Source organism: Patella vulgata, chromosome 7 (assembly GCF_932274485.2).
Source record: "Patella vulgata chromosome 7, xgPatVulg1.2, whole genome shotgun sequence".
NCBI lineage: Eukaryota > Metazoa > Mollusca > Gastropoda > Patellidae > Patella > Patella vulgata.
Window position 1 is genome coordinate 37320479 of NC_065885.2, and position 10593 is coordinate 37331071.

At 32.3% G+C, this 10593-nt stretch overlaps 1 protein-coding gene across 1 annotated transcript in view; it reads left to right on the top strand.

The window, feature by feature from the left end:
• LOC126828699 (intraflagellar transport protein 122 homolog) overlaps nucleotides 1-9945 on the top strand; it is a 31235-nt gene extending 21290 nt beyond the window's left edge. The window contains exons 22-28 of the mRNA XM_050558640.2: nucleotides 241-341; nucleotides 1804-1969; nucleotides 2273-2384; nucleotides 2978-3112; nucleotides 3840-3928; nucleotides 4997-5161; nucleotides 7159-9945. Coding sequence (XP_050414597.2) covers nucleotides 241-341; nucleotides 1804-1969; nucleotides 2273-2384; nucleotides 2978-3112; nucleotides 3840-3928; nucleotides 4997-5161; nucleotides 7159-7239 — 849 coding nt within the window. The 3' untranslated portion in view covers nucleotides 7240-9945. The remainder of the gene's footprint in view (nucleotides 1-240; nucleotides 342-1803; nucleotides 1970-2272; nucleotides 2385-2977; nucleotides 3113-3839; nucleotides 3929-4996; nucleotides 5162-7158) is intronic.
• The last annotated feature ends 648 nt before the right edge of the window (nucleotides 9946-10593 follow it).

The window sequence follows — 10593 nt, forward strand, 5'->3', positions numbered from 1 at the left end:
CCAATTTGACTCTTTCGTTCTTTCTTTGATATATTACAACACATGAAGATACAGCAAGTTCTTGGTCTATAATTACACAACCTACATCTTATTTGATGTAAAACTATAATCTATGTCCAATATTAATTTCCTCTACAATCAGTTAATATGAAATAGGTTTTAAAAAATGTCATTGAAACAATTTATTTGAATATGTTATTTTAGTCAGTTTCCTGTCTTTCATATTATGTTTAATTACAGGTTGAACCATTTACATCTGTATTACCTGAAGGTTTATTAAATATATCACGATATCTGGTACATTGTATGGGTACAGATATACCACATGGTGTTTCTAAAGGGTATGTTTATTACATTTACGTACTACTATATCATTATTTTTTGTTATTTTAATCTTTTATTGTCTCTGGCCTTACAAAGCATGGAACTAGTGAAATCCTTTTGTCCATCCATCCATCTCTCTGTCTGTCCCACATTTTGGAACAAGACGATAACTTTGATTCTAATTGTGTGACAGTGATGAAACTTTGTGTTCAGTTTGATGATGAGCATTTTCTGCTTAGGCTAAGCACAGATAAGCAATTTGATTTGTTGATGCTTTGTAACACAATAACTCTGATTCTAATTGGTTGTATTGTATCAATAGGTCTTGTCATTGAGTCAGCTGGTGTGGTTTCGATTCCCTGGTTGTATGTGGCAAGGAGTAATGTCGCCTGTTCAACCTCGTGGGTTTTCTCCGGGTCGTCCGGTTTCCTCCCACTGCTAAAGACCCCCTACGCGTAAGCAGATTATTGAAATAAAAAATGGAACCATATGTTAATCCCGAAATGACCTAGTTTGTGGCAAGTGGACGTTAAACCCCATTTCTCTCTCGCTTCATTATATCTGTACCTTGACTAAGTTTGATAAGAATTTTCTGCTCCACTTAATCTGAGTAATAAGCAATTGGATTGTTGTAGACCTTGGAACATGATAACATTTATTATAAGTGAGAGTGGGTTACAATTAATACCATGACTATAGCTAAGTATGATGATGAGCAAAGTCTGCTTAGGCTAAGCAGAAGTAAGTAATTGGTTTCATCACATTAATACCTTGATTAAGTTCGATAAATGCCATTTTCTGCTCTGGTTAAGTACAGTGATGCTTTATGAAAAGATAAATGTGCAAGTAATTATTGAGTTTCATCTTTTTATTTTGGTATTAAACCATCTGGCCGATTTGACAATAAACCAAGAAAAAATAATACATCTGCCTTTCTTGTTCCATACATAGTACAATAAATAATGACTTGGTTGAATCATATGGAATATTAGAGTATTGAAAAGTCTGATGAGTTGAGCATAATATGACTATAATATTCCAATGTGTTTATAATGGTATGCATTATAGAAATCAGAAAGGTTTACTTATTGTGTAGCTGCTAATTTTTCGTAATTTGATTTCTATAATTACCGGTATATAGGATTCTATTCTTGAAATAGACGTTAATGTTAATTATGGTAATTTCCTACTAATATGATTACTGAGCTAATATGAACTCATCTAATAATATCAATATGTCCATGTATATTGTTGTCCCTTGCATCTGTTGTCTGTCAGTCTTTCACTGTTTCTTGTAAAATCCAGAGTTCCACATTTATTCATTAATAAAAGGCTTCAGTGCACAATTTTAATTTCCAGATTCATTAGAAGAATAATATAGATCACATACTGGTAATGGTTTGTTCTTCTTGTTGAGATAAAAAGCAGTGTGGGATTTTTTTAAGTGGTTAGTAAAGCATCTGTACTTGAATATTTCAGAGCAACATTTTACACATTAGCCAAACAGAGTAAGAACCTGGGAGCATATAAACTAGCACGACATGCCTATGATAAGCTACAATCGTTGAGAATACCACCAAGATTTCTAGAAGCTGTTGATTTAGGTAGTATAACTATCAGAGCTAAACCATTTCAAGATGGAGAGGTTAGAATTTATACTTTTTTATTAGTTGACAGCCAAAAATGAAACTAAAATTAAACAACCATCTTCTGCGTAATCTTTCTTAACAAAAATTAAATATTCTAAAGCTTCGTTTCATTACTTATAAAAATAACAGATCAACCCAATTTCATAACCTAAGCTCCATTATTTGATCGGAAGTTCAGACTTTCGACCTCTATATTGATCTCATTTATTTTTGTGATTGTGTGCAGTTAAATTGAATTTAATAAGATATGCCATATGATAAAAATATAAAGAGGGAGGAAATTGTTTTATTTTGAACAGGATCTGTTACCACTGTGTTACCGATGTTCTACAACTAATCCCTTACTAAATAAAATAGGACCACAATGTGTCAACTGCCTACAGCCCTTTGTTTTTTCTGCTGTTAATTATGGTAATGATTTTGTTTCTTTTTCTATTCTATGATAAAATTGAAGATAATTATGTTGTTTGGGCCAAATATAGACTGATGGATTATAAAATTTTTTAAAGTGACTGGATAATGGCACAGAAAGCTAAAGCATGTTAACATCTTCATTCTTAAACACATCCGGTTTCCTCCCACTGCTAAAGACCCCTATGCGCAAGCGAATTATTGAAATAAAATTAAACCATGTGTTAGTCCCGAAATGACCTAGTTTGTGTCGAGTGGATGTTAAACCCCATTTCTCTCTCTCTCTTAAACACAAAGATCTCGGATTTTATGTGGCTAAATAACAAAATCTTTGGCCTCGTCAAAGTAGTTATCTTTCTGCACACATGATAGTTTCGGATTTTCTAAATAAAGCAACTAGGTCAAAGCAGACTGCATATAGCATTCAATACCAAATCGACAGTCAAGAGGGATATAAATAATTGTTGAAAGGCGTCTAGAAACCTATATAATACCAATGACCGATGGATTTGATAGATAGATTTAATTTGATTATGGGTTGATTATCTAGTGAATAAGGATGTGAATAGATTTTGATTAATTATTTATTATAGAAGTATTACCATTAGTTGAGTTTGTAATAGAAGATGGCATTACTGATGAAGAAGCTATACAGATATTAGATTTGTCCATACCAAAGCAGAAATCAAAAGATCCAACGGGTAGTTGGCAGGAAAATAAAATGTCCAGTATCCTTATTAAAAGTATTTAAACTTATCAAACGAGTCAGTGAACTGACTCTATTTCATGTAATATCTAGTTTTCACAAATTATTCACCATATTCCTGCTACTTATTATAATGATGTCTAGGTTGTATAAATTAAAAATCTTATATTTAAGTACCATCTGCCTTGTGATTGTGAATGAATTGTAATTTGTCTACCAGGACGAAATCCTTCACCATGTCCAAATTGGAAGATATTTTTGATATTTGTTTTTTGGGTGAAGGAATAATATTTTAAAGATTTATGTATGACCTAAATCTGCAGTTGGTTTTTTTTTTGGCTTCAAATGTAATAAACATTTATATTTTGACATTTATTAACATGGAAAGCCCATAATCAACTCTCTAGGCTATTAGATGGCCGATGCATTGAATGGATTAGAATACCTGCCCCATTTAATAATTTAACATTAAAATGTTTAATCAAGACTTATTATCGTAGCAATAGTACTTGACAATCAAAACTTTTTAAGCTATATCTTGTCAAAACCTGATAACTTTGATCAAAATAAAATAATTTGACAGAAATGTTTGATATATTCATTTTTCAATTCCTTACGTCTGAACTATTATAGCAAGAACAACCAGCTCTTTATCTTAATCTTACATAATGTATCTTTAATTATATCATTGATTATTATAAATACAGAGTTTACATGTAAATGATATTTATCTTTTAACTTATGACAAGATAATATGCAATCATTACGGCTTGGTGATGATCCTGAAACAGATGAAGGGGATCCATTTACTGCTCAGCTTAAAGTACCTGATCATGATGTACGCTATTTGTACAATAAGTTTTGTTTAATTTCCTAATCGGCCGTAGTGTAGCCACTTGACCATTAATGATATTGATTTATCTATTTGAAATTCTGCAGAAAAATTTAAAGTACCTATATGAATGTATTGTATTACCAACCAATCCTGTTGTTGATAAATTTGTGGGGATGGTGACTGGCTGAGTGGTCTAATGCAAGTCTGGCATTGAGTCAAGGGTTTTGATCCCACTCTTTATCCATCTCTAATATTTTAATTCTTATAATGTTTGTCATGTAAAAAATAAAGAATTTATAATATTAAATCTTTATACTGAATGCAGGTTAAAATGTCAGCATAAAATGATACTTTCTCCTAAGACAGTTTTATTAGTCTCTTTTAGGCAAAGGGGGTAAATATAGTGGAACATTAAGGGCACTTGGTTTTCGATTAGAATGCTTTATTAGATTCCCAGCAAGGCCAAAAATATAGAGTGTTACCTTGTCTTGCATAATGAATGAAAAACTGTGTACATTCGATAAAGCTACTAACAAAATCCTCCCCCCCCCCTCGCTAGCTCTTCATCTATAGGAATAAAATTAATCATATTTTAGTCTTTAAATGTTGGTTGTAATTCTATTGGTGGGCATTTGACCCCTATTCCATTTTATTTTTCAAGTCCATTATAAATGTTATAGTCATTGATATAATAAGCTGATTGCAATTTGGTGCTGCTGTGGTTACATACAAGTCTGTATGAAACAATTCTGCAATATTTTTTCTGACTGAATAGAATTACTTAATTACCCCAGCAAATTTACTGATCCTGTTCAACTGACACCCATTGCTTTTCAGCCATTTCTGATTGTTAATTTTGGGGATGACAGTCCAAATACAACAGAATACAGATATCTGAAAATCCACTCACACATTTAGTGATCACTGCCTCCCTCCCCCCCCCCCCCCACCCTAATTACAAAAAACAAAAACGCAAGCCATAAACAGTAGAGGCCTATCTTTGTCACTTGTTCTATGAACTTTGTAATTAAGACAACTTTTAAAACTGATACCTTTAATATATTATTTCAGGGTGAACCAGCAACTTTCCGTCCAGTAGTAGTGAATAGAAAAATTCTACAATCTATGTCCAGATCAGATGTACATATATTAAAATGGCCAAAACCATTACGTTACCAGTTTTTCCGTTCATTATTAGTAGATGTTTCAATAACCAAGTGCTCATTCTGTAATAAGGTAAGAAATGAAAATGATTTACACTTTAATTATTTTATATTGTTGTCACCCCCTGTCTCAACAACTGTCTCTTTATCAGTCCTGTAAAAACTCTAAAGGCCAGTGTATTTAAAATGGTTGCTTTCATTGTATAGCTTATCATAAGCAGGAACCCTGTTGAAAATTTCGAGCCACACATAAGTTTTATACAGAGTTATTGCTGTGTTTTACTGAAGTCTTATAAACGATCTACTGGTCAGAGTGAAAATGAATTCCTCTGTCCGTCTTTCTGTCTGTGTGTCACACTTTTGGATATCAATAAACCTCCTAATTGAGAGAATGTTTAAACTTGGTGTAGGTGGTAAATATTCATTAGTCATTGACATGAAGTTTATATACAGTGCTTATGTTCATCAGTTGAAGAATAATATTGAACAATTTCCGATAATTAGCTGGAGCTATTCCTTCATCGATTTTAAAAATATTTTGATGGTCTAGAGGCTACAGTTATTGTCTTTGTAATTGACTTAAAATTGATAAACAATGCTTATGTTCATGAGACGAAGAATCCTATTGAATAATTTCCAATAATTAGTGGGAGTTATGAACCTTTATCAGTTTGAATAATTTTGTGGATGCTCTTGAAGCTAAAGTTATCCTGTTGATTTAAAATTTATACACAGGAATAACTACAAGCTATTAAAATTTTAATTATTGACTTGATTTAAAATGTTAGAAGCCATTAAAATTTTAATTACTTCATAAGTTGTTATTTTTGATCACTTTTTAGTGCTTTGTGAATGCTCCCATTACCTACTAAAGAATAAATATGTGAAAAGTTTTAGAAATTCTTGGATGACTGTAGGTGCAGGTTTCATTTCCTGGCAACCTATCCCCGTGCTTATTTTTACATTACAGGGGGATCACGGTGGCTAAGTGGGTAAGACGCTGGCTCTCTAGCCTGGAGGTCGGGTGTTTTATCCCTGCATTGGTTGAGAAAGTCCATCCAGATTTTCCAGCGTGGTTCCCCCTTGTCAGAGTTGCAGGAAGGAGGGCCTGACAAGGACAGCTGTCTAGTCGTTCGGATGGGACAAAAAAAACCCAAAGGTCCCGTGTACACATTGGCACGCAAGTAAAAGATTCCTTGAGAGTTGGAATTCGATATAAGAGTAGACCATAGTGCTGTCTGGGCAAAATTTTCTTCATAACACACTGTATGGCAAATACCCATCTTCATTAGCCCAATTCGGAGCAGAACAGTAGGATGTTAAACCCCATTTCATTTATTTTTACATCACAACATCTATTAATTTTTTCTCTTCCTGCAAAAAGTTGCTTTTATTTGTTGCCTGGCAATACTACTTTTCTCCGTAGTGCTGATAGTGCACTGATGTGTTGGTCATTACATATGGTTTGGATATACACACTAAAGTCACATGTTTATATTGTATTGTACATGTGCTAACAAACAACACAATTGTGAAGAAAAATAAACATTTGTCTCATACCCCCTTTTCTTGGCACAAGTTCCTGATTGTATCCTCTCTTATATCTCTATATTTGACTTTCATCTTGTTTTATCATAAAGTCTGTCATTGAGTCAACTGGCGTGGTTTCGATTCCCCAGTTGTACGTGACAAGGAGTTGGGTCGCCTGTCCAACCCCATGGGTTTTCTCTGGGTCCTCCGGTTTCCTCCCACTGCTAAAGACCCCTACGCGCAAGCGAATTATGGAAATAAAATTAAACCATATATTAGTCCCGAAATGACCTAGTTTGTGTCGAGTGGACGTTAAACCCCATTTCTCTCTCTCTCTCCTCTTGTTTTGTTATCTCTCTATTGACTTTGATAAAGGTTTTCCAGCCCTATCATTTATAACTCATAGCTGTCAGATGATTGAAATTGAGATTACATAAATCTGATTAAGTCATAATATATGGCTATTATTGGATTTTTTGACAATAATTTGATGTAATTGTATATGAATATCATAAATAGATAAAATCATTATAATTTCAGATGTTCCATACTGATGATTATGAACAGCAATATCTACAAAAAGGTCACTGTCCATTCTGTCGTACGAAACATGAAGATTAGATAATTATGCTCATATTAACTGGTGTGTAGTCTGACAGACAAATTATTTTTCTGTCAACTTTTTTTTGTTTACTCCTCATTATCTTGGCTAAAATCATCTCAAATTTAGGTCCATATTATCGGATGATGATTACAGGATCCTAATAAATTTCCTTGTGATGACAACATTTTATGTCTTTATTATGATTTTTACTAAAACAGCTCGTTTAAACCTGCTCATAAAAAGATTTGATAGGTGAAGATTTTTATTTTGGTGATCTACTGACTGACATTGAGTGTGATGACATAATTCCTTTGATATTATTAGGCTAAAAGGTATCCATATTTCTTAGCTCAAGATTGTCACAAATTGTTAGAACTAAGCTGAGGATTTAGATTTATTATTATTATTACAGCATATTTATATTGTGCCCTTTCATATAACATGTTCAGGGGCACTTTACAAAGTGACAATATAATTATAAATAAACAACAAGATTATGAACATGTTAACGATTGTATACAGAGTCAGTTAAAAAGCCTGATTAAATAAATGTGTTTTAAGTTGTTTTTTTAAAGAATATGGACATGTACAACATCTTAGACTAAATGGTAGATTATTCCATAGAACAGGTGCTTGATAACTAAAAGAGTGCTGACCATAAGAGACTAGTTGAACAGTTTTGGGCTTTAAAAGTAGTTTATCTGATGTATGTAATGTTTGGCCAGGTGTATAAATCGAATTGCAGTATTTCTTAAAATTTCGATTGTATCTTAGTTTAAGTTTTCGTGAATAAGGGTCCAGAGAGGTAAACAGGATCTAAATTATTTAAACATTTAAAAGTAAGTAATAAAATCTTAAAATCATTTCGATATTTAACAGTTAACCAGAGTAAATCATATAACAGGAGTTATGTTGTCACATTTCTTAGTTAAAGTAACAAATCTAGCTGCAGTATTCTGTACTTTTTGTAATTTATCTATAAGCTTTAAAGGTAAACCAACTAAAAAGTGAATTAAAGTTATCTAATCAAGAAGTGACCAGAGAATTTACAAGTGACTTAGTGGCCTCTACATATTTATGTATTTTACCCATAATTCTGATGTACATAAATTTTAACACTCGAAATGTATTACTGGTTGGTATATTTAGAACTCTTTGAACATGGTTGTGACATAAAGTATATTAGATAATAATGTACTGTAAATATCAGAAAAAAGAAACAAAATTGTAATATAATTTTAATTGGATTGCGGACTCATTAATGAAATTTCCTTTATGAAATGGAATAATATTCAACTGACTCAAGAAATTAATGAAGTCTTTAAGTAAGACTTAAGAGCATACTGTTTGAATGGCATTTAGTAATTGAACACATTAAAATAAACACAACAGTTCTATGGATAACAATTACTATATTTAATTAAAGCTACGTTTCAACAATGATTCTCTTGTTGTGCTTGATAACGACAAGAGAATCATTGTTGAAACGTAGCTTTAATTAAATATAGTAATTGTTATCCATAGAACTGTTGTGTTTAACTTAAGAGCATCTTTATCAGGCTAGACATTGTCAATCTATTTGTAAATTAATTGCTTTTCTTGTCATATAAGATAAATTATTTGTTAAAGATACCTTCCAGTGTACAAACTGGGTTATTTGATGATGTATTTGTACTAAAAACATATTTAAACTAAAGTCTAATTAATCTATCAAAAATTTCCTTCAAATCCCCCTGAAAACGTATTTGTGAGGAAATATCCCAAGCTATAAAAAATCTTTTAAAAAAAGTCATGTTTTTGTCACATGAATTGGCTGTCTCAGTAACTCGCAACCGATGTGAAGCCGGGCAAAAATTCATTGCATATTAAAGACAGTGTTGTTTTTAGTCGCTTTCCATTTATCATAAATATCGAAGCCTAAGTAAATTCTCAGTTTATCCCCAGCAAACTTCTTGTTCTGTGTTTTTTATATCAGAAACTGTTGTACGTTTGAAGTCTCTCACTTTTTCCACATCAGCTCACCATCAAGTTTATCTACATCAATATCAAGTGCTCCCCAACACAGATGTCAGACAATCTATGCGTGCAACCTTTGACATCATGTGAGGAGACAACCCTTAATCGTCGGGCTGTCAATTAATGACATCCTCAGATTTTTGTCCTTTGCGCGCCCCATGGGTGTTTTTCAAGGAATCCAGTACTCTTCTAGAAAGATTGGGTGTCTCTACTTTCCATATATACCAAAATTGCCATACTTTTAATGGAAAAAAACACCAAATAAATACTTTTGTGGGAAAGTATCTTTAATTTATTACTGGAAATCAATTTTTAAAAGTTAAAATTTTGATGGATGACCATATAATTGAGTTGACTGACTAATGAAGTAAATGCATGAAATATAAGTTATTACCAATATGCATGAAATATGATTTTATACTTATTACATGAGAGGGCATATTTAATTTCACTTTCATTTAAACTATATTGTTTTACTGTATGTAAATTTAAATTTCATTTATTGTATATTCCTGTTAATTTATTTTGCATTTGTGAAATATTGAAAGAATTTGTCAATTTAAAAATGTCTTGTCAAGACAAAATGAGCTATGTTTAAAATAGTACTTTAAAATATTGTACATTCCGTCCTATTATTATTTATATATACATGTATATATATTCTGTGATAATTGCTTTTACAGCTTACAAGTTACACAAATAAAATGAATTTAATTGGAGTTATTTTAAAGTTGTCCTTCAAGAATAATTGTCCTTCAGTGGATGTGCAGAAATTGTATTCCCTTTAGGGTGGGTAATGTTGATGGAATGATTAGGACATTTAATATCAATATCCAATTAGACATACCTCTGAATAGTTCAGTTTCATATGTGTAAAGTTGGAAATCTAATGATTTTGTTGTCTCACATGTAGCAGATATTGAAATGGACTCCTTTATCTCATGAATGTTCATGATGAGCATATATTGATAATTATTAAACTCTTGGATTTGATAATTTTGGGTTTCCATGGAAACATATTTTACATAGTTTTTTGAATGCATTTATTTTTCGGAAGCATATAAGATTTGTTTATAAAACTTTGTTTGCTCATAAATCCATTATAGTTGGTGCGCCCTTGTTCAGGCCTCAGGGGGATGGAAGATTGGTCAGTTTCTAAATAAGTGCCCACATTTTGCAAGAATTGGACGGAGAACAGGGAGAATCGGTAATCCTCACATTGTCTGAATAAGAACTAGCAGTTGCCAGGCAAGATACGCCCACATTTTGCAAGAGATACAATCAGGGCCCATAACAGAGGTGGATTCAATGGGGGGGGCGCGAGGGTTGCACGCCCCCCCTAATTTTCGACAGTG